The sequence below is a fragment of the Sciurus carolinensis genome, chromosome 3 (assembly GCF_902686445.1).
Source record: "Sciurus carolinensis chromosome 3, mSciCar1.2, whole genome shotgun sequence".
In the NCBI taxonomy this organism is placed as follows: domain Eukaryota; kingdom Metazoa; phylum Chordata; class Mammalia; order Rodentia; family Sciuridae; genus Sciurus; species Sciurus carolinensis.
Window position 1 is genome coordinate 77,752,166 of NC_062215.1, and position 24,580 is coordinate 77,776,745.

A 24,580-nucleotide genomic window follows, 5' to 3' on the forward strand; every position below is an offset into this window, starting at 1 on the left:
AGCACTTAACTTTGTCCCAAGCACTCTGTTCTAGGTACAACTCGGGGAGTGATAGAACTCAGGCCTGCCCTCTTGGAGTTTACACTGTAGGGAGGAAAGACAACCAATACACCAGTAACATTTTAAAAGGTCATAATTTCAGACTGTGTATTGAGATGAAAAAACAAGAGCCCAATAAGGGGACCTAGAGTGTCTGGGCCTGGGTCTCTGACATCCGAGCTTCTTCCAATCACCAAGCAGCCCTGGGGTTCCACCCAGAGTGCAAAGTCGGAAGCAGAGCGCCAGAGGTGCGTGCGCGAGTGGGCTGCAGCTAAGGTCACCTGAGCCCCACCCTTGGGGGACGAGGAGAGGGCCGGTCTCAACCCTGGCGCGCCGCTCCCTGGAGGGGCGCTCGCTCCCGGGTGAGGCGCGCCGGCAACTGGGGAGCCGCCCTCCAGGCCGCGTTTGCTGGGGGACGGTCCGGTCACGGCCCCGCCCCCGGGCCGCCCATAAATGATCCGGGCCGCGGGCCACCTCGGGTTCCGACCGCGGCTTTCAGGTGGCTGCGAGAGGTCGGCGCCGCCCGCGTCTCCGTTGACTGCCGCGCCTCCCTCGGCGCGCTCGGAGCTCCAGCCATGCTGTTCTGGCACACGCAGCCGGAGCACTACAACCAGCACAACTCCGGCAGCTACCTGCGGTAAGGGCCGCGCGTCGCCTGCGTGCCGTCCCCACCCGACGGCCACAGCCCTGGGGCACTGTTGAGGGCTGCGCCAGGCGCGGTGGGACGTCCAGGGAGGGAGACGGAGCGCCCTTGCCGGGTCCTGGCATCCCCCTGTCGGTCCTTTGGGGAGGAAGGGAGAGCCCCGCCCAGTGTCCCCAAGGGACGACTGACGGACCCGTGGGGACCCGACGCGTGGAGTTGGGGGTCGGCCGGCGAGGCGGGCTCACGGAGCCGGATCCCGGCGAGGGCCCCTCCACGACGGTCCCCGGCGGGTACTGGGTGCACCTGCGGGCCTCAGCCTCCCCAGCTCTATCCCACCTCGCGCATCTCTCCTCTTCCCGCTCGTGTCGGAGTAGCAGAGGAAACTTCTGTCTGTCCGGAGCCTGCCCCGGGAAGTTAACCCCTGCTCTTTGCCCCTCTCCTCTTGGATCCCTCTCTGAGCTTTGCGCTTTCCTCAGTGCCCTTCGTCGGGCCCCGCTGGCCCGTGGTGGACCGTCCGGCGGGCGGATTCGGGAGGGGCTGGCTGCCCCCTCCCCCGGGGGGGTCTTTGCTTGAGGCCCCGAGCGTTTATTGCCCTTGATGGAAATCTTTCTTCTTCTGCAGGGATTTGACTAGTGCTCTTCAAAGGGAAAAGTAAGTCCTGCCTGCTTTGCAAAGTACTCTACAACCCCCTTTTAGGAAGTAGGACCCCCGTTTGCTTCAGTTCCTGGAAGATTGTTTTTTCCATGTTGTGCAGCTGGCCGGGTACTAATGGGCAGTCGTTCACTTTCTGAACTCGCCGGAACCAGCTTTAACCTGTCTTTATTTCCATCCTAGTCACAGTTTATTAAATGTGCCTAATTTAACCCAAAGGGTATTTGATGTGGGCTCAGGAAAAGTGAATTGCCAGGCGGAAGGCGGCTCAGGCACCTAACGAGCTACCCACACTTCGTGCTTGTTTTGGCCCCATGAAGTTCCCACTCAGTTTTGACACTGCAGGTTATTTGTAATTCCGGCTTCTGATAGGTATTTGTCTAGTAGTCCTCCCTGAAGACATTCCCCTGCCAGAAAGCAGAGGAACAATTGGATTTAACTGGCGTCTCTGCTGTTTTCATTCAGTGATTAAAAAAAAAAAAAAAAAACAACTAGGGTCTTAAGAACGGCCAGCCTGCCTGCAGATCATGACCGTGTCTCCAGAGGGAAGCTGCTCTGGGGAACGGTGGAACCCACTTGGGAGGATGTTAATTCCCGGCAGGAGATTAAGTGTCTGTTCTCTTATGAAAAATGCTAGGACAGAATATGTTTTTACTGTATTGCAAATTGCAGTTTTAGTGGTAGTTTTGTCTAAATTTTGGTTCATGGCCATTAAGTACCTTGTCATATCTTAAAAATGAGTTTGAAGGTGACCTTGAGTTAAAGATAATGTGTACTTAAAACTTCGTAGATCCCTGAAATCTCATCCCATTAGGTAGTAATTCTCCTGTTCATGAGAGTACAGTTTTCTGACATCTGCTGCTGAGATGGAAGTTTGTGGATTCTGGTTATTGCATGAAGGGAGGAGGGCAAAAGTTGGGGTGAATGGTGCTATACAACCATACTGGAGGGCTTGGGATGTGGCTTTGTTGTACAGCGCTTCCCCGGCAGGTGAAAGGCCCTGGATCGGGTTCCCAGCACTGTTTGGGGGTTGGGGGGGAGAAAACCATACTGTTTTGGGGGGTTATTTTGGGAAACTATGGATGAAGAAGGTCCATATTCCCCTTCCCTTGGTGCTGGGGGATCACATGCTGATCTGGCACTCTAACATTGAACTACACCACCAAAATCAAAATCTTATCAAAATTCTACTTTTTTGGGGGGGGGGGGAGGTACTAGGGATTTAACCCAGGGTGCTTTACCACTGAGTCACATCCCCTGCCCTTTTTATTCTATTTTTTTTTATTCTGAGATAGTGTCTCCCTAAGTTATTGAGGACCTGGCTAAGTTGCTGAGGCTGGCCTTGGACTGGAGATCCTCTTGCTTCAGTCTCTAAGTCACTGGGCCTCATTGTGATTACAGGTGTATGTCACCACACCTGGCTTCAAAATTTCACTTCTTGCCGGGTGTGGTGGTGCAGGCCCATAATCCCATTTACTGGGGAGCCTGAGGCAGGAGAGTAGCAAGTTCGAGGCCAGTCTTTGTCTCAAAAAAAGTAAAAAGGTAGCTGAGGATGTAGCTCAGTGGCAGAGCAGTCTTAGGTTCAGTCCCCAGTACTGCTAAATAAATACATACATAAATAAATAGAATTTTATTTCTTTCTGGGGGTTTGGCCTTCATAGAGGCTGGCCTCAATGAAGGCCAAGGTGGGGTTAGTACATACGTCCCTGGTCTCCCTACTCTAGAGGTGGGGTCTTGTCCTTTTTCTTTGTTTTTTTTTTTTGGTTGTTTTCTCACTCTGCAGAACTTCTGCAGAAGCCTGACCTTGCCAATAGTGGCCTTTACTCCTTCTTCTCCCTTCCTGTTTGATGTTCTGGTGACTTTTATTCCTTGGCAAATAAGGATGCCAGGTTTGAAACAAGTTACTGTTGAATGATGGTTCTTAGCACCCTCCCCGCCCCCTTTTTTCCTCCAAATTTAAAGGCAGCAGTGCATGGATTATTAACTTAACATGGTCTGGGCAAACATGAAATTATGCAATCTCCAGGTGAGCAAGACTGCCTGCTTCTTCCATGTTCCTAGAGAACCTCCTGGGCTGGAAAAAGGAAGGTGTGTGGTGGGGGAAGTCAGGTCAGCCCTGTGCTTTCCTTTTTGGGCAGCAGATGGTGGCAGGGAAGCCCTTGAAGGAAAGATTTTCCAGGTGTGCCCAAAGCCATGCTTTTCTTTCCGAGAATTGGTTGGACGCTGTTGGGGTGTGTGCTGGGCTTGTGTTTAAGAGACACTCGTTTATGATACTGTATGAGGAACAGGTTGTACCAGGGAGTTTGTGTTTATGCAGTGAAGTGGGGTCAGCTAATTTGATTCATGACCCAGGATCCACGAAGGGAGGAGGGTTACCAAGATAGGGCATGACGCTTTTTTGGCACTTGCTTCTGTACTGTGTATACTTCAGAGGTCTTAAGCAAGTCTCTCCTGCTTGCGGGTCATTCATGTTCTCAAGACTCTCTTGGGCTCCTTGGAGGGTGCACACCTGGAGTCCCAGCTACTTTGGTAGGAGTCAGAGATCCTAGGATTGTTTGGGGCCAACCTGGGCAATACAACAAGACCCTGTCCCCAAATACAAGACAACTAAAAATACCAAAACAAACCAAAAACAAAAACAAAAAAGAAAAGAAAGAAAGAAACCTAGACACAAGTTCCTCAGTTACAGGCTGATGGGAGACTGGTTTTTTTTTTAATGCCCTGGGGAGTTTTGTTTCTAGGTAATAGAGTCTTTGAGCACCTCAAGATTTTTCACTTGGATAAGGAAACTCAGTCAAAACCAAGGTTCTTCTCTTCTGGCATTTCTGAGAGATCAGTGTGCGCCTTAAACAGGCTAAGGGCCAATGTCCCCTTTTCAGAAGAAATGGAGGGGTGTCTGATCCTGGGTGAGTGAGGCTAACAGATTTTTCATTTGCGTACTTTGCTGAGCCCTGGGTCTGGGCCCTGTTGGTCTGAGAAGTGGCAGATAAAGAGAAGAGTTGATTCAAAACTAAAAGTTGTTGTTCAGATTACTATTCTAAAAACACATTATGAGCAGTCTCCTGTGGACGGAAACCAAATGACTTCTAAAGATTATTTCATTGCTACTGGTCTCTGTCACTTAGAGGGTTTTTGTAGATAATAGAAACTGCATTTTTACCTCCTCCACAACTTGATTCAATAAATATTTTGAGAACCATTGAGTAACACAGAATCATGCAGGACTGGTTTGCTTTTTCTTTCTTTCTTTTTTTTTTTTTTTTGGTCAGGATTCAAACCCAAGGCCTTGCCCATGCTAGTCCTCTGTCACATCAGTATCTATCACTACCACTATCAGTATCTATCATAGTACTCTATCACTGACACACACTACCCGCTGCCCCAGCCTAGTTTACTCCCGTTTAAAGCATCTAGAGGGTTTGTGACAGGAGGGATCAGAATTGAAGCCAGCTTGCTGCAGTGAGCTTTGTTGAGTGGCCTTTGGTCCCCAGGGCCTGTCTGTCCCTCCAACCTTGCTTTGTCTGTGGGAAGGGGCTCCCTAGGGCCCTGCTCCTGACCACCACTTCCTGTGTGTTGCAGTGATGTGCTCGCTCTACCCATCTTCAAGCAGGAGGAGCCCCAGCTGTCCCCTGAGAATGGGGCCCGGCTGCCACCCCTGCAGTACGTGTTGTGTGCCGCCACGTCCCCAGCTGTGAAGCTCCATGAAGAGACCCTGACCTACCTCAACCAAGGTAGTGACTGGAGCCCTAGGCCAGGGTGGAACCTGTGGGTGGGGGCATCCCCTAGAACAATGGGGAATTGGTCTGAAGACCTAGTTGGGTTTTATTAGTTGTCACAGTGGGTGAGGTGGAGCTCATGAATGAAGTCTTTGGTTTTGGACACAGGTTCAGATTCCATTTCTGAGCTCTGAGACCTCTCTCTATGAACCTCTGAATCTTCATCTGAAATGTGGAAACGTCAAAAGCCGGGCATAGTGGCACACACATGTAGTCCCAGCTACTTGGGAGGCTGAGGCAGGAGAATCACTTGAGCCCAGGAGTTTGAGAGCAGCCTGTACAACATCGTGAAACATGTCTCAAGGAAGTAAACACCAACCGTGTTGTTGGAATAGAGCAGGTGTGGGAACCCATAACATTCCTCATACGGCACCTTCATGGAGCAGACGTACAGTGACTGCGACTGCTAATACTATTTATCGTGACCACGGTTGACATCCTCTGTGTGAATTGAGTACTTTTGGTTTACTAGGGCTGCTGTCCCTGGAGCTGCACCTGGTGGAGCGGTAGGAGGGCTGACCTGTCTCTGGCACCACAGGGCTAGTCTGTGTTCCGCTTGACAGGAAGAAGCCCTCTGTGGCAGTGGGGACCAGATTGCTCATCATGTCTTTAGGAGTAATGAGCTTTGGAGTTTGAATTCCAACTCTTAACTCTTCATAGCTCTGTGACTTTGAACTGCCTTTTCTTTTTCTCTGAGGCTCAGTGTTTTCATGTGTAAAATGAAGTATAATTTTTGTGTGAAGCTTGCAAGATTGAAGGTAAGTGGCATGATAGTGGTTGTTCAGTCAAGTTGTCCCTTTACCAGAACACCCGGGGAACGTCCTGGTGGATGGCATTTCTGTGGTTTCTGACCTGATGATGTGAATGCGTTTACCGCACTTTCTTCCTCAGTCACCTTATAAATCCTGGGTGTCTAGTGGCGTGATTGCTCTCTACTTTAAATTGGAAGCAGAAAGGACAGAGGACCCTGGTTTGGGTTGGGCTACGCTGAATTGCAGGGGCAGTGGTGGGCAGCAGTTTGTCCTCTGTGTGCCGCCTCCCCTCGGTGGAACTTTGCCTCCTGGGTTTCGGGATGGGCGAGGGTGGAAGTCCAGCATGATCTTCATGCTCTTCTGGCTGCAGAACTTGCTGGCTTCTGAACCAAGAAACTAGCCCAGAATGAGCAGGTGGCTGTGTGTCTACCTATTACAGACAGGGCTCCCTGGAAGGAGGGCTTCCCTATGGCCTTGAGCTGGTCTTGCTGACGCTGTGCTCATACAGCCGTGGGGCTGACCTGTGCTCCGTCTGCGAACACCCTGGGCCACTGCTGGTGAGTGGCGAAGTCCAGAGGCAGAGTGGCTCTGTGTCTGAGCCTGTGTGTGCAGTGGCTACTGCCGTTCTCCTTTCTCTTTGATGGAAAGTCATTTACTACTAACTTCTGTATCTTTGAGCAGGTTCCTTCCTCTCTAGATGTCCGAGTTCTTGCTTATCTTAGAATGGAGGAGTTACAAGGTATTTACAAAGCCCTTTGAGCTGATGATTTTCCTGCTCTTGGCCATGTCCATGGTGCAGAGGAGTGGTCTGAAATCTTGCTGTAGGACCCCAGGACATTCTGTCTGTCCCCTCCCTCAAAACTGCAAGACCTTTGGCTGTATCCCCTGTCCTTTTAATCAGTCAGCTTAAGACAAAATTTTAAAGTCAGCATGCTAGGGCTTCTCCCCAGCCCCCAATCCCTGGCCCTTTCCTTTTTTTGATTTTGAGATAGGGTCTCACTAAGTTTCTCAGGGCCTCACTAAGTGGCTGAGGCTGAGTTAGAACTTGAGATACTTCTGCCTCAGCCTCCGGAGTTGCTGGGATGACAGGTGTGAGCCGCCATACCAGTGAGCTTGCTAGGTCTTTTAGAAAGACTTTAAAAGCATTTATTCTCTTGTATGATATAGGTGAGTTAAGAGAGAAGGAAAAAAAAATGTTAGCCTCCATGGTTACATCATCCTGTGTTAATCCGGTGTCTTTACTTCAGATTTTTTTTTCTATTTATTTACTGCCGTGCTGGGGATGCCACCCAATGCCGTGATGTTAGTTAGGCAGGCGCTCTACCACCAAGTCGCATCCCTGGCCCTAGATATTTCTAGAATTAACATTTTCCCAATTATTAATGTAATACATGTTCATTATAGAAAATGTGAGTGACTTGGAAAAGTAAAAAGGAGAAAATTAAAAGAAAAACATAATTAAGATCTTTTCTAATTTTTGCTAGAGAATAACTGCTGACCTTATTTCTGCATAATTGCATTTCCGTAAGACTCTGATCATGCCACAAAAATTTGTCCTGGTTTTCTCTCCTTTCTCTCCTTCCTTCCCTTCTTTCTTCTTTTTCATTTACTACTTTGTGAACTTTTCTCATGTCATTAAAAATGCGTCGAGGCTGGCCGTGATCCCAGCGGCTTGGGAGTCTTAGGCAGGAGGATGGAGAGTTCAAGCCAGCGCTTGAGATCCTCTCCCAAAATAAAAATTTTTAAAAAGGGCCGAGGGTGTAACTCAGTGGTAGAGCACTCGCTTAGCGTGTGTGAGGCCCTGGATTCTGCACCCAGTGCTGCAAGAAGAAAAACTGAAAAAATGCCGTGGCCATTTATGTCGTCCTGGCTGTGTATCATTTCACCATACGGTTGTTACTTTGGCTTGTTTTGTACTGTGAACGCTTAGTTTCCAGTTGTTGGAAATTAAACCATGGTGGACATTCTTGTATGTAGATCTTTATGTGAAATGTTGATTCTTTAATTTTTAGCTATATATTCTTAAGAAATAGGATTACTGGATCAAAGCACTTGGACGTTAAACCTCCTGCCCTTCTGGTACTGGGGATTGAACCCGGGGGCAGTGTACCACTGAGCTACATCCCCAGGCCCCTTTTCTTATTTTTCAAATTTTGGCAAGGGTCTCACTGAATTGCCCAGGCTGACTTCAAACTGCGATCCTCCTGCCACAGCCTCCCAAATCGATGGGATTACAGGTGTGCAGCAGACAGTAGGGTTTTTGATACATACTGCCAAAATTACCTTCTCAGCAGAAGAAACCAATGCACAGGGCAGCCAACCAGGTAGAATCACTGTTTCCCTATTGCCATTTTTCTTTTTTTCTTTTGTCATTCTTCATCCGATTAGTAAACCATGGACTTTGATCTTAAATTTGCATTCCTGTGATTGCTAGCGTAGTTGACTATTTTCAAATGTTTATTGACATTTTTTTCTGTATTAACTATATTCATGTCCCTTGCATATTTTTCTCTTATTGATTTGAAGAGAATACCATTTATGAAGAACATCAACCTTTTAGCCGTCATATGTTGCAATATTTTTCCCTGTTGGTTGCTGTCCATTTAACTATATTGTGTGGCAACTATATGAAATGGGATATATAACTTGATTTTATGTGTGTGTGTGTGTGTGTAAGACATCAATTCCAGGGCCTTGTGTATGCTCAGCAAGTGGTCTGCAGTCCCAGACCAATGATTTTTTTCTATAGCAATTTACTTTAAATGTTGATAGTCAAATCTTTCATTCTTTCAAAATGGTTTTTATTTTATTCTTAGAAATGCCTGTCTTCCAGGCATCTTAGTAGTTTGCTAAATTTTATTTAGTGGTTTCCTATTTTAACACTGAATTTGGAATGTATGATATGATGGAGTATATGTTTGCTTGTTTTTCTAGATAGTTCACCTACTAGTTACTGCCTATGAGAAAGGAATATGTTCCTCATTGGTTTAAATGTTTCTCATTGGTTAAAAATGCCACTTTTGAAACATTTTTAAAACCAAATGGTCAGAAATGGACTCTTGTGTAATTATTTGTCCCAAACACTGATATTCATTGGTTTTTCTTTTTTGCCCTATTTCTCATTGAATTAATTATTGTATCTTGGAAACATATTTTACTATTTGCGAATAGAAATGCCTTTCATCATTTTTCTTAACCATTCACTATTATTTATTTTTATAATTTTGTAAACATTGAGACTCTCCTATACTTTTTAAAAACACTGATAAGATCGTATGCGTTTTACATTTGTTTTCTGCTTTTATTATACACTATTTTAAAAAGTTTTTTAAATTTGTTGATGGACCTTTATTTTATTTATTTACTTATTTATTTACAGTGCTGAGAATCCAACCCAGTGCTTCACACGTGCTAGGCAGGTGCTCTACCGCTGAGCCACAACCTCAGTCCTTATTATGTATTATTCTTTTAAAAAGTTTTTTTGGGGGTACTGGGGATTGAACCCAGGGATGCGCCATCACTGAGCTACATTCCCAGTCCTTTTAATTTTTTTAAATTTTGAGACGATCTAACTAAATTGCTGCAACTGGCCTTCAACCTGTCACCTTCCTGCTTAAGCCTCCCAAGAAGCTGGGATTATGGTGCACACTGCTGTGCCTGCTGAATATCATTCTTACAATAACATTTTCCATTAATAATAGTATTAGTGGAATAATAATAAAGTATGTTAAACATCACTTAAAATGTGTATTTCACTATTTCTTCTTGTTATTTGGGACAGAATTTTGTCATAACTGCTTTAAGAAATCATAGAAAGTAATTATTTTAGTGTCTGTTTCTCATATGGACTGGACAGGAGGGCTGATTCCTGTCTTGTCTTTTTCACATTGCATCCCCAGATTAATCTTGGTGCCTTTTTAGTAGCTGCTCTATAATTATCCCAAAAATTAAAAATAGGAATGACTGATTTTACTTTCATTTTTTATCTGTTCTTTCCCTATTATCTATACTACTATACTAGGTATGTTTTTCAGCATAACTTATTTAAGCAGTCTGTCCTTTATGTTAGATGACAAATAATTTTGACTCAATTTTAAAAATTAATTTTGAGCCAGGTGAGGTGGCACTGTAATTCCTGCAGCCCAGGAGGCTGAGGCAGGAGGATCCAAGAGTTCAAAACCAGCCCCAACAACTCAGCAAGAGCCTGTTTCCAAATAAAATATAAAAAAGGGCTGGTGAGGTGACTCAGTGGTTAAGCACCCCTGGGTTCAATCTGTGGTCCCAGCTACTTGGGAAGTCAAGGCTAGAGTATCACTTGAGCCCAGGAGTTCAAGACTAGTTAGGACAACATGGTAACACCCCGTCTCAAAAAAATTTCTTTTCAGCACCTTGCTTTTGCTGAGACTGGCTTATGAACTCGTGATCCTCCTGTCTCAGCCTTCCAAGCTGCTGGGATTATAGGCGTATTGCCACTGCACCTGGCTATAAGAAAAGATTTTAAAGCGATTTTGCTAATCATTCCAGACCTTTTTGTTTAATTGAGAAGTTTTCTCTGGGCGCAGCAGTGCCCTTCTGTAATCCCAGAGACAGTGGAGGCTGAGGGAAGAGGATTGCAAGTTCATGCAGCCACAACAACTTGGTGAGGCCCTAAACAACTTAGCAAGACCCTGTCTCAAAGTGAAAAAATAAAAAGGACTGAAGATGTAGCTAAGTGGTTAAGTGCCAATGGGTTCAATCTCCAGTACCCCCCAAAAAAGTCTGCTTCTCAGTTATGAATGTTTATTGTGTTGTCTCTGATATTTATTACATTATCTGAATCCATCCCATGCCCTCTTCCTTGCAAAGATGTGTTTTTGGGCTGGGGATATATATAGCTCAGTTGGTAGAGTGCTTGCCTTGCATGCACAAGGCCCTGGGTTCAATCCCCAGCACTGCAAAAAAAAAAGATGTGTTTTTGTTTTTGTTCTTTTAGCTGGGGATTGAAACCAGGGATGCTGTACCACTGAGCTACATCCTCAGTCTTTTTAATTTCTTTTCACTTTGAGACAGGGTCTCACTAAATTGGTGAAGGTCTTGCTAAAATTGCTGAGACTGGCCTTGAATTTACGATCTTCCTGCCTCAGACTTCCGAGTTGCTGGGATTATAGGCTTGTGCCACAGTACCTGACATGTGTTTAAAGTTCTCTAAAACATGGAAGGGATGCCCTTTCTGTAAATCAGCAAGTCATTTATTACATCACTGGAAATCCATTCTAATAGCAGTGTCAAACGTGAGTCCTGACATAGGGGTTTTCAGGTTCCACGCCCAATGGCTAGTTTCGGATGTTGCGAAAATGGTTTGAAAAACAAAGCATGTCCTCTTTCTTTGAAAAAAGTTTTCTTCGATAAGAGGTGGACAACTGTTGAATAAAGCCTTGGAAACTCTCAGATAACTTCTTTGTCACTGGCCAAAGGTCATTTTGGACAGATCTTTATTGAAGGCTGGAGCCAGAGGGAGCCAGAGGGAGGGGAGGAGGTGGGACGGTGGGGAGAGAACCCCAGGCAATCCTGGTTGGGAGATAAGAAACAACTTTGCAAGAATGGAGTGTTGTGGAGAAAGCTTTGGTATTTTCCACCAAAACAACCCTGAGTCTTAAATACAATAATGAATTTTCACACGACTCATACTTTCATTCATTCACAAAATAAAACGTCCTGTTGTTAAGAAGGGTGGGTTGTTAAGAAGGGTGGTTCCTGAGAAGAGAGGTTCTTGAGAAGAGAAAAGCCGTTTGCAAAGGGATTGCTTCTGAATGTACTGTGTCCCAGGAATCCTAAGTGCTTCGGGATGACTAGGTTTTGGAACTTGAAGAGTATGAATGATGTGGAAAGGTAGACCAGATGACTGAGAGCTGCAGCTGCCTTATTGAGTCACTGGGAAGCCCCCTGAGGTCACCGAACCTCTCTTTGCCTTCAATTCCTTGTCTAGTACCTGGTGCTGGGGATGGAACCCAGGACCTTACAAACATGAGGCAAGTGTTCTACCACTGAGGTACACCCCCAGCCTCGATATTCTCTTTTGAAGTTGTTCTCCCAAAATATATTATTCCCATCTTTCAGATGACAGTTGGACAGAGGTGAAAGCAGATTCCCTCTGTCACATCCCATCATGAGGCAGGCCTGGGAGTGGTTGAGCTGTGGTGGATGGTGCAGGGTCTTCTGAAAGCAGAAACGCTGCCTCCCATCCTGGCTGCTACTCCTGGCAGGCAAGATTCTACACTGGCCCTTCCCTGAGCAGTGCCTGCTAACCTGGTCTTGTGATGTGGCTCCAAGGACAGGTGGATGAGGCTTGGGTAGGGGTAGGGGGGCATGAAGGCGTGGAGTGGGGAGAAGATGCCTCCCCAGAGAGAGAACCCCCAAACCAGTCCCCCTGCCACACACACCTGTGCTGCTCTGGCCAGAGTCCCCAGCCCGGGAGATAAGAGCTCCAGGGAGTGAGGGCTGTCTGCTCCTAGAACCCCGTGGGAGACACAGTTCTGTGTGTACCTGCTTCTCCTCCAGGGAAATCACTTCATCTCTACGATCCTGGGTTTCCTCCTGTGTGAAACCAGGACATTTTCACTCTGGGCAATTGCCCTGAGGGTTCAGGGAAAAAATGAACGTCTGGCAAGAATCCAGTGAGATTTTCCCCTCTTCCCAATTATATCAGTGACTTTGAATTTAAGGAATGAGGCAAAGGATTAGTCACTTTGTTTGTTATCTTTTCTTCATAGCTGAAGTTTTCCTTCCAGATTAATTTTTAGCCTGAAGTTTGGGAATATAAACTGGATCAACCAAATGACCCAGAAGTCCATTACTTAAAAAAAAAAAAAATCCACCCTCCCTTATTTTTTTCATGATTATGAAAATAGTACAATCTTATAACGTAGACCAGCCAAATAATACAAAAGTATGGACTCTGGAAAACCTTCTAACTTTTTCTTAATCATACATTAATCAGTGTATTTATAATTATGAACACACATACATATATACTTAAAGGGATGTGTGTTCCTCTTCCTTTTTAAGAAAAATGGAAATACATAATATGCTTTCTTCCTCCACCAAACAAAAATCCTCAATTCCTTCCATGCGGTACATTAAGTAAAAACCAGGGAAGTGTACTCAGTGGTAGGGCACTTGCTTAGCATGCACGAGGCCCTGGGTTTGATCCTGAGTTTTTGAGCATTACTAAATAAATAAATAAATAAATAAATAAATAAATAGTTGTGGGGCACAGGGGGAAGCAATCCTTACTGGTTGCATTCTGAGTATTGTGTGGAAACAGCCTGATCTTGCCTTCTTGAGGGGCAGTAGTATTGTTTCCTTTTTTTTTTTTTTTAATAGCTATAACTGGCGTTCCAGTGAGCTTCTGGGTGTATATGCCTTTGTACTTAACCTGGAATGAGAATAACTATAGGATAAGTATCTAAAAATCAAATCACTAGCACAGCCTCTGCATGGATCCTGCCATGTTGTCCTCTGCATGGATCCTGCCACGTTGTCCTCCAATGAAGTTGTCATGGTTTGTACTTTTGTGAACAGTAACTATGTGAATATGTGTTTACTTCCCTCCTCCCTGTCTCTCTAACACCTCTGTCATACCTGGAATACAAAACTTGTTGAAGTCAGAAAACTCAGTCTTTGTTTATTGCCAGTCCTAGACCAGTGCCTGGCATACATAACTTCTTTGTCTCACTTAAGAAAGGAACTTATTGCCCAGCATGATGGCGCTTGCCTGTAATCCCAGCGGCTCAGGAGTCTGAGGCAGGAAGATCTGGAGTTCAAAGTCAGCCTCAGCAAAAGTGAGGTGCTAAGCAACTCAATGAGACCCTGTCTCTAAATAAAATACAAAAAGGACTGCGGATGTGGCTCAGTGGTTGAGTACCCCTGAGTTCAGTCCCTGGTACCAAAAAAAAAAAAAAAAAAAAAAAAAAAAGTAAGGAAGAAACTTATTTTTGAGCTATGTATTTTGCACTGCTGGAGATTGAATCCAGGGTCTTAAACATGCTAGGCAAACACTCTCCAGTGAGCTACTTCCCCAGTCCTGATGAATGGAGAATGTCTCTGTCTTTACCTTTGCCAAGTCTTTAGCCTTTGATAATTTTTGAGGGAAAATATAAGTTACTCTAGTTTTAATTTTCATTTCCTCAATGATGTTGAATTTTTTTCCAGATTTTTATTATTCTTTTTGCCTTTCATGTGACTTATCCATAATTTTTATTATTTTCTTATTTATTTCTAAGAGCTCTTGCATATTTTGGATTTTATAATACACATTGGAAATGTTTTCCCACTTTTTCATTTTCTTTCTTTCTTTCTTTTTTTTTTGGTGCCTGAGATTGAACCCAGGGGCCCTTAACCACTGAGCCACATCCCCAGCCTTTTAAAAATATTTTATTTAGAGACAGGTTCTCACCAAATTGCTTGGCACCTCACTAAGTTGCTGAGGCTGGCTTTGAACTTTCGATCCTCCTGCCTTAGCCTCCAGAGCTGCTAGGATTACAGGCGTGTGCCACCATGCCTGGCTTTTTCATTCATTTTAAAAATTAATTTTCTTACTCTTTATCATAATACAAATTTTAAAAAGAAATTTTTATATGGTCAGGTTTATTGGCATTCATATTATTTTTGTTTCATATCCCACTTAGGAAAGGCCTAATATTTCAGTTTTATCCACTTTTTTTTTTTTAAATGTCATTTCCCAAGCTTCTACACTTTGGCATTATTTTGGAGTATAAGGAATGAAGACTCCAATCCCGATACTTTTCATATAGCCATCATTACTTAATGGTGATGGAACCTCCACATTGTAGAACACTCTGCAGTTATAAGAAGAGCACTCAGCTACTTAGGGGGCTGAAGCAGGAGGATTGCTTGAACCCAGGGGCTTGGAGCCAGCTTGGGTAACACAGGAAGACCCTGTCATCCCCCGACACCCCTGGTATTGGAGGGTGAACCAAGGGATGTTCTACCACTGAGCCCAACCCCATATATATGTATATGGGGTTGTAATATATATATATATATATATATATGTTTTATATAACACACACACACACACACACACATATATATATATATATATATATATTTTTTTTTTTTTTTAATATTGAGAAGGGATCTCACTAAATTGCCAAGGCTGGCCTCGGACTTGTGGGATCTTTGTGTCTCAGCTTCCTGAGCAGCTGGGATTATATCCACTTGGTCATGTCAAACTTTGATTATGTTTTAAATGTTGTGGCTCAGTGGTAGAGCACTTGCCTAGCATGTGTGAGGCACTGGGTTCGATTCTCAGCCCCACATATAAATAAATAAAATAAAGTCCATCGACAACTTAAAAAAAAAAAAATGGAGCAGTTGATTAAAATCTCAATTGAGTATCCCTAGTCTGAAATGCTTGGGAATAGAGATGTTTCTGATTTTTTTCTTTTCAAATTTGGGATTATTTGTGTATATATGTATAAAATACCTTGAGGATGATGGGACCAAAGTCTAACCATGAGTTGTTTTTGTTTTGTTGTTGTTTGTTTCTTGTGTTTTCCTTTTTGAGACATGGTTTTGTTACATTGCCCAGGTTGGCCTCAAACTCCTGGGCTCAAGCGATCCTGCCTCTGCCTCTCTGGTAACTGGTACTGCTGGTGTGACCACTGGCAAGCATGAGATTTCATCTATATTTCATGCGCTTATACATGTAGCCTGAAAGTAATTTTAGCAGTATTTTTAGTGTACCTGTGTTTTATCTGTGATCGGATCCGTTAGGTTGGGTGTGGAATTTTCCATTTGTGGCATCATACTGACACTCAAAAAGCTTCAGATTTCAGAGCAGTTTTGGGTTTTGGATTTAGGGATGCTCAAGTTGAATTTTTTTTTTTCCCCCAGTACTGATGATTGATCCCGTTTTTAATTTTTTTTTTTTCTTGAGACACAATCTTGCTTGGTGGCCCAAGCTGCCCTTTACCTTGTGATGCTCTTGCCTTGGCCTCTGGCATTGCTGGGATTACAGGTGTGAGCCACCGTGTCTGACATGGAATGATGTCTTCTTAGGAATTGCATTAAAACCTATGTTTTGTAAACATTTTGAAGGAAAAACAGCTAGCCAAAACATTTCCTGCCTACGTTGGAGTGTGTGATAAAGTCAGGGAGCAGAACGGAAGACCTCCAGCACCGCAGTGGACCCAATCCTCTGGCATTACTCACTGTGATTGGCAGCACTTAATAAAGATCCACTAGACGGTGCCATTTATTCAGTGGGGGAGACCATAGACCACCTTGACAGAAAGCAGATGAGCGAACCCTCTAAAATTTTATTTCGTGGCTTAGTGATGGCCTGTCTGAAAGGGTAGACCCGAATGCTCACAGGGCATCCAGTTTCTCGTCGTCCCAAGTGACTTCTGCTGCTTGCTTGGAACCCTGTGAGACTTCTAGCCCTAAACCAAGCAAGTGCTGGCAATCACAATGTGCTATGAGTGGGACTGGGGAGGGTGTGGCAGTTCAATAAGCTTTGCTCTGATCACTGTACAAATAAGGTTATGATTTATATGACACATCATATTTAAGAGTCAGGTACATCAAAGTGTCTTAGTCAACGTTACCGTCCATCTGATGCCAACTTTAGCTGTATTTCATGGGTGTTTGAAGGTGAAAAGAGTGGGAAGAAGTTCAAGGGTAGGAAGACCGACCTCCCTTGGTCTTTGTGGAATGGGCTCCTGAGTCAGGGTTGGGGGCGCCTCTGCACTATGCTTTGAATGAGTACTTGGAAGAATGTGTGCCGAAGTCTACTCTGAATGAGGAAGGTGTTTTGTGCTTTGTTTCAAACATGAGTAGCTGCCATGATGGTCCCAATCTTTCCATTTCATAAGAGAAGGAAGCAAGCCCAGGAGAAAGTTGCAATGTCTCTGGGTCATACGACCTGCTAGTGGCCCGCAGGCCCTGGTGGGATTCCAGGGCTCTCACCCCAGGCCCTGGGTTGGACAGCTGAGGAAGCTGTGGAGGCCACAGAGAGAGCAAATGCTTCTTTGTGGTACTTAGGAAATGATGTTCAGACCTTATTTTGTCAGGACTCTGTGTCCCTTTGAGAGGTTCCCATGGAAGAGTCTTCCTTGTGGAGCCTGGAGCTGGTACAGCCGACCTGCTCTCTAAACTTTGCCTTTCACCAAGTCTTTGCACCCTTAAGAGCCATCTCATCCAACTGTCTCTAATTTATGGGGAAACTGAGGCCTGGAGGGTGGACTAGGCTTTGCAGTGTGTTTTGGAGATTCTTGATGATCTCTGGGAGTGCAGTTCTTTCCTCTCTCCAGACTGGCTCAAAGGTGGCGTTTGGGTGAACCTGGAGTGTGTATGTTTCTTCCTATATTTGAACTGCAGAGGGACAGGTGTCTGTCTTTTCATGAAGTACCCAGTGATTGTTATTTATTTTTAATTTTTTGGTACTGGGATTTGAACCAGGGGCATCCTACCACTCAGCCACATTCCCGACCTTTTCTTTTTTTTTTATTTCAAGTCATGTTCTTGCTAAGTTTTTGAAGCCGTCCTCAAACTTGTGATCCTCCTGCCTCAGCTTCCCAAATAACTGGAATCGTAGGCATGCACCCGCCCAGCCGGCGATTGGTTTTAGGTAGCCTAGAGTTGTTAACCACTGCACTGAGGGTGGGGGAGGCTGCTGTTCCTCTCTTTCTTTCTTTGGGCAGAGAAGACTGAACTGTGCAAAGGTGTGGAAATGTCTCATCATGACTCTGCTTTGCAGACTGAGTGTCTCCTCTGTGTCCAGCCAGGAGATCTGTCCTTGGGTGTAATTGGGGAGTTCTTGACCTTCCTGTTGTTCTTAAATCTGTGACATGTCTGGAAATTCCCATCTGGGTGATTCGAGGACATTGCCAGTCCTGAATAGGAAGGGGAGACCACACATGCTCTAGGAATTCAGACAGGAGTTGATTCCTGAAGTATGAGGGCCAGGAGGAGCCTTTGATAGCATCTTTATTACCTTGCTACTTAGAATGTCCATGGATCAACTTTGCCTGAGAGCTTATTAGAAATGCAGAATCTTGGGCCTGCTGCTGGATCACTGAATCAGAACCTGCCAGTTACAAGGCGGTCACAGACATGTTGAAATTAGAGAGGCATTGGTCTGGCCTTCTACCCCTCTTCCATTTTATGGGTTGATGAACTGAGGTCCAGAGCAACTATGTGATTTGCTCCAGAACATAGAGTGGTACTTCATCTGGTCTCTCTCTTTTTGAAGGATTTTTTTTTTTTTAAACAGCGTTATCGGCACATAATTCACATACCATACACTCCAACCTGTTTAAAGAATACCATTCAATGTTTTTTAGTATATTCAAACTGAATGTACTAAATCATCCGCGACTAATTTTAGAACATTTTTGTCCTTTATAAAAGAAAGGACACTCCTTAGCGGTCAATTTCCACTCTCTCCTTCCCTCCTCTCAGCCCGAAGCAGTAACTAATCTACTTTTATTCTTCACCAGTTTGCCTCTTCTGGGCGTTTCTTGTCGTGCAAATTGTGGTGTTTGGCGACTGGCTTCTTTCACTGGGCATGTTTTCAGGGTCATCCGTGTTGGGCACCTATCAGAATAGCATTCCTTTTCATTGCTGAAAAATATCCTCTTGTATGGATGTACCACATTTTAAAAAATCATTCTTTAGTTGATGGACAGTTGGGTTGTTCCCCATTTGGGGATATTATGAAGAATGCTGCTGGAACCTTTGCGTGCAAGGTGTTTGTGTGAGACTACGTTTTCATTTCCATTGGGTCCGAAGGGAGGAGTGGAATTGCTGGGTCATCTGGTAACTGTGTCTAACCTTTTGATGGCCTGTCAACCTATTTTCCAAGGCCATTGTGTGATTTTACTTTTGCACCAGCAATAGAGAAGGGTTCCAATTTCTCCATATCCAGCTCTTGTTATTTCTTGCCCACCTCCCTCCGTCTCTCTCTCATAGATTTCCTGGACTAGGGATTGAACTCAGGGGCCCTATAATACTGTGTTACATTCCCAGCCATTTTTGTATTTTATTTTATTATTTTTTGATTCATTGTACACAAATGGGGTACAACTTTCATTTCTCTGGTTGTACATGAAGTAGAGTCACACCGATTGTGTTATCACACATGTACGTAGGGTAATGATGTTTGTCTCCTTCCATCATCTTTCCTTCCCCCACCCCTCCCACCCTCATTTCCCTCCACACAATCCAACATTCCTCTATTCTCCTCCCACCTCCTCCCCTTATGTATCAGCATCCACTTATCAGAGAAAACATTAAGCCTTTGGTTTTTTGGGATTGGCTTCTTTTTGAGATGGTCTTGGTTGCCTTGAACTTGTGATCCTCCTGCCTCAGTCTTCCGAGTAGCTTAGACTACCAGAGTGCATTAGTACACCAGACCTGTTGATCCGCTCTTTGATGGGTTAGGACTGGGGTGCTGAAGGCGTCTTCTGTGGCTACTATTAGCCACCTGTTGGCACCTTGCAAAGTCGGAGACCCTGTAGCAGGGTGGTAACTGGGCCCCAGACGCCAACTGGAACTGAGGTTCAAACACCCGAAGGCTTCTGTCTTCCCTGTGCCCCTTTGGGGATGTACCATGTGCTCTCTCTGCCACCAGCTTCCTTGCTTCTGTGGCCACGGGACAGACAGACACCATAGGACCCTGAGAACATGTGCCCTCAGTCACTCAGAGGGACTTTTGCTCATGTATCCCTGTCCCAGGGAGAGAATTGTGGGCCTAACTTGGCCACGTACTCACGTGGACCCTATGGGGCACAGGACTGGGCCAAAGTGAGTGAGGTTGCTCCTTCCTGTCCCTTTATCTGCTCTGCAGCCCAAGGCTGGACTGGGGGAGTAGTTCTCTGGGAGCCCCTAAGTGCTAGTATTTCTGGGCCAGCTTCAGTGCCTTGGGGCAGAACTGACAGGCCCCATATGTCTCCACAGTGAATGTCCTAGAAAGATTCTTCTGTTACCAAGGGCCAAAGCAGGAAGTGGAGCCACCCCGGGCAGGCAGGACAATATGAACAGGTAGAAACTGCCTGGCAGGCGGATCCCCACCTCTGAGCTCCCAGCCAGAGAAAGGCTGGGGTCTGCCCTTGGCCCAGCACGTGGTCCTCCCCAGAGGGTCCCCAGCCTGTGGTGTCTGCCGGGCTGGGAGGAGAGGTGCCTGTCAGTCACAGTTCCAACCTTATCTTAGAGATTTGGTTTTCTAACCTTTACTGTCCTTTGCCCTACTAACTTACAGGTTAGTTATTTCATGGCAAGTTAATGTATTTACTTGGTTCAAAAGTTAAGTGGCACAAAAGGGTTTATGGTGTGTCTCCCTCCCACCTCCACCCGGGCACCCTCTTCCCCTCCTCAGAGGCTGCTGGTGTTATTCATTGCTCGTATATATTTTCATGCATACTCAAGTGAAGGCTTGGATCTGCTTTTTCCACTTAAATACACATACACAAATGGTAGTGATACTTGCATTTAATATTTCCACAGACATCAGATCACCCTCCACAGAGATGGTCCCTCCTTGCACCCCACCTGCTATGCAGATGTCCCCACACCTTTACCTGGACTCTGTATTACCCAGTGGATAAGTCTTGTTAATATACACAGAAAATTGTAGTGCCCTTTGGATTAGACAAAGGGGAATGAAGGGCAGGAAGCAGTGGGAATAGGAGTAGGAAAGGTAGTACAATGAATCGGCCATTACTTTCCTATGCGCATATACGAATACATGGCCAGTGTAATTCCACAGCTTGTACAAGCAGAAGAAAGGGCAGTTGTACTCCATGTATGTAGAATATGTCAAAATACATTCTACTGTATTAAAAAAGAAAATAGTGCCTTATTTTAACTTATATTTACTTAATTCATAGTATTGGTTATAAATGGCATTAAGCATGTTTCATGTATTTCTATGCCTTTTGTATTTTGTTTAAATGAAATTTTTTTCCTCCAGTACTGGGGATCAAAACCAGGGATGCTCTGCTCTACCACTGAGCTGCATCCCCAGCCCTTTATATTTTTTAGTTTGGAACAAAGTCTTACTAAGTTGCCCAAGCTGACCTTAAATTGATGATCCTCCTGCCTCAGTCTCCTGAGGAACTGGGTTACAGGTGTGTGAGCCACAGCACCAGACGGAGTTAGATTGTTTGAGGTCTTCCTTCCTTTTTCTCTTTACTTTTTTTTATCTTCCTGCCTCTTCCCTCCTTCCCTTCCTCCTTTTTTTGGGGGCACATCTACACACATTCTTGCTATCTGGCGAGTATTTACTGACTCCATTGTGTGCCAGACCATACCTAGCCCATGACACTCATAGGCAGCGGAGAGAAGCTTGAGTGCCTTGTGCAAGGTCACACGGGATGCTCAGCAGGATCAGGCTCTGTTGAGGGCAAAGCCCATTCCCTGTCGTCTGCTGTCTCCTGGAGCGTAAGTGTTCTGTATCACTTGCACGGGCACTTTCAGAGTGTCGTGCATATCCAAGTGACAACACAAACGCCACATGCCAGGCACAATGGATGCAGTATTGTTCTTTCTGTCTGCCATTCTTACAGGGCTGTTGGCGTCCTGCCCTCCTTTCTCTGGGTAATGATGGCCTCTATTATGTTTTATGTGGCATTAATTACCCAAAGCAGCAACTGTTGGAGAGTAAACAACCTGTAAATCTTGGCTGCCCTGGCAATTGCCTCCTGCTCTTGGGAACACCGTGATCCGGGCAGGAGGCCTGTTCAGGGTTCTGCCCTCTGGGCAGAGCCACTCTGGCTTGTTCCCGCTTCTCTGCTGGGGCACCTGGTGGGCTCACCTCAAGGGGAGGGTGGCTGGGTGGCTGCTGCAGGCACTACTGTGGTTGCAACTGACTCTGGAAGGTAGTCGGTGGCCAGTGGCCGGGGAGTCCCTGCCTGCGGGTGCATCTCAGCTTGGCCGCCTTCTGGCTTTGTGACCTTGGGCAGCCAGGTCACTCCAAGTGGGGTTTTGTGAGTCTGGAGGAGAATTTTATTTGTGCAGCACAGCACAGTGACTTGCACCTGGGTGGGGCCTGGTAAGGAGAGTGCATTCCTGGCCTTGTTGTTTGGAGGTGGTAATGGTGACTGACACTGGCTGAGTACTGTCACATTCCAAGCTGGAATTGCATTATCTCATTTAATCCTCATAGCAGTTCTGCAAAGAACATTTTGTGGGCTGGGGATCTAGCTCAGTTGGTAGAGTGCTTGCCTCATAAGCACGAGGCCCTGGGTTCAAATCCCCAGCACCAAAAAAAAAAAAAAAAAAAGATTTTGCAGATGTAGAGAGGGATGGAAGAACGTGTCTTGGTCTTTCAGGGTCCTGGGCTCAAGCCTGTGAGTCTTACCTGATCCCAGAGCCCTTCTCCCCTCTTATCCTGGGCCAGTCTGCAGGCCACTGAGTCTTTGCTTGAAGTTGCAGTCTGACCTTGGGTGCATCAGTACCCTCTCTGGGCCTTTGTTTTCTCATCCCTAAATGGGCATAGTCATATTGTGCAGTGGATTCCTTAGGATGGTCTCCCAGTGAGACCCTGGGCAGATCCGTCTGTCTGGCGTGGATTGCATATGTTTGGTGTCCTATGACTTGGACTGACGTCTCCAAATGCCCACCTATCTGGTTGGTCTCCAGTACCAATCTGACCCGGGAACAATAAATTACCAGTCACTACTGTTATGAGCATCTTTATGGGCTTGAAACAGTTGGAGGCGTTTGTCTCTTTTCTCTGTCTTGTGTATTTTTCAAATTCACAAGTAATATATTCCATTTTTTTAGGTTTAAAGCCAATGCTTAATTGTATATAATTCAAAAGGGAAGGGTCCCTCTGTACTTGCTGTTAGATGCATGTTAGACTCACAAATATGGGAGTGTGTCTATAACTTACTAATTTATTTTGTACATTTATTCAGTTTTGCAGTGTGGGGATTGAATCCAGGACCTTATGCCTGCTAGGCGAGTACACTAACTACCATGTGTCTAGCAAAAGAGCAACCATGCTGTGTGTTTTTCAGCAATTTGTTTTCCCATGTGTGTACGTGTGTGGTGGATGGCTTCCCATGTCTATAACAGAGATAGGTCTGCCTAATCTTTTTTTGTAACTTAATTTGAGTTTCTTTGAATTTTCACTTCAAATTCATTTTCAAACTCTGGAGGAATAGAAAGGTTATTATGGTGAACTTTTGTATATCCTTCACCAGACTGACCCATTTCTAATAGTTTGTTACATTTACTTTAATTACATATATAATACATATGCACACACTCACATATATATAATATAAATACGTGTAGATTTAAATAAAACTACGCCTGTCTATACATATGCATCTGATATAGATGTATGTTTTTTGTGTATATATATATATGTATATATACATACATACATATTTGTCTGTACACATCTGTGTGTAGGTAGGAATAGCAGCAGATATATCAATATACATATCTCTGTTATATGTTTTTTTTCATTTCCAAATCATTTGAGAATAGACAACATAATCCTTTATCCTAAAAACTACTTTGCATATAGTTCCTAAGTTCAGGATTTTTTTTATATATAACCAAAATTTCATTATGAAGTTCAGGAAATTTAACATTGATATAATATCATTACCTATCATACAACCCTATTAAAATTAAATTACCATGGAGCTACACCCCCAGTTACTTATAGTGTCCTTTATAGCAGTTGTTGGCCTGCATTCAAGATCAGTCTGATGAGGTGTTGTATCGGGTTGTCCCTCTCTTCAGCTGCTATGCTGGGACCCGTCTGAGCTTTTCTGCCTTCTGCATGACTGAAATTTCCCAAGAGCCAGGCCAGGTGACTGTGAACTAGTTCCATTTGGGTTTACCTGCCATTTCCTGGTGCTTAGATTCAGGCTATGCCCCTTGAGCCGGGATGGTAAGTAATGGCATTGACCTCCCTGGGGCCCCATCTTAGGACAGGCACACAGTGCCAACTCGTAACACCAGGTGAAGGTATTGTGCCTGGTTCTCTGTAGTGAATGGCTGTGTAGTATTCCACAGTTGCATAGCAACACAATTGGGAACCTTTTAGTTTATTTCCAGCGTTAAGCTGTCACAGTTCTGGCGCATCGAATGGCCTTGTGCAAATACTGACACAAAAAGTTTAAGCATGTGGGCGGCAGTTTCTACAGACTAGAGTCCTGACTCCTAGGCGGTGTGCATTGTTAACATTGATGAATAGTGTTGAAACGCCCAGTGGGTGCGGACTCATGAAACCGGCTCGTGCAAGGCCAGGGTCCATTTCCCCATGTCTTTGCCCTTGTGGGATGTTAGTGAGTCTGTTTTATTTGTGTGTGTATTTTTTTTCCAACCTGACAAGTGATCAGGGTCTTTTTTTCACTTGACTCTTCTTTCATCATTAGTGAGGGTGAGCGAGATTTCATGCTCTTCTGGGTTTGGCTGACTAGCCCCAGCTCTGTTTGCTTTAAAGGATTTCTCCTGAGATTCAGCCACCATTAATTAAAAACCTGTCACCTGATGGTTCTGAACACGGAGAAGGGGATGCAGGAAGGGGACCTGTTCTGGGGAACTTGGGGGTGGGGGGCTGTCCTCAGTCTTCAGACTAGTTCAGGGGCCAGGACTCCATCATTATGAAGAAGGACCAGCAGGGGGGATGAGGCAGATGACAAAGCACTCAAAGGAGCTGGAAAGCTGGGAGTGGTGGCAAAGGCCAGCCAGTA

The 24,580-nt window shown here is 45.0% G+C and overlaps 1 protein-coding gene across 3 annotated transcripts in view; it reads left to right on the forward strand.

Annotated features, from left to right (window-relative positions):
• Nucleotides 1-529: 529 nt before the first annotated feature.
• The window catches only part of Tfcp2l1 (transcription factor CP2 like 1), a 63,412-nt gene continuing 39,361 nt past the window's right edge, over nucleotides 530-24,580 (forward strand). For 2 of the 3 annotated variants that reach the window (XM_047546998.1, XM_047546999.1), the window contains exons 1-2: nucleotides 530-676; nucleotides 4,913-5,064. In XM_047546998.1, coding sequence (XP_047402954.1) covers nucleotides 615-676; nucleotides 4,913-5,064 — 214 coding nt within the window. In that variant the 5' untranslated portion in view covers nucleotides 530-614. The remainder of the gene's footprint in view (nucleotides 677-4,912; nucleotides 5,065-24,580) is intronic. The other variant, XM_047547000.1, reaches the window with a different exon arrangement.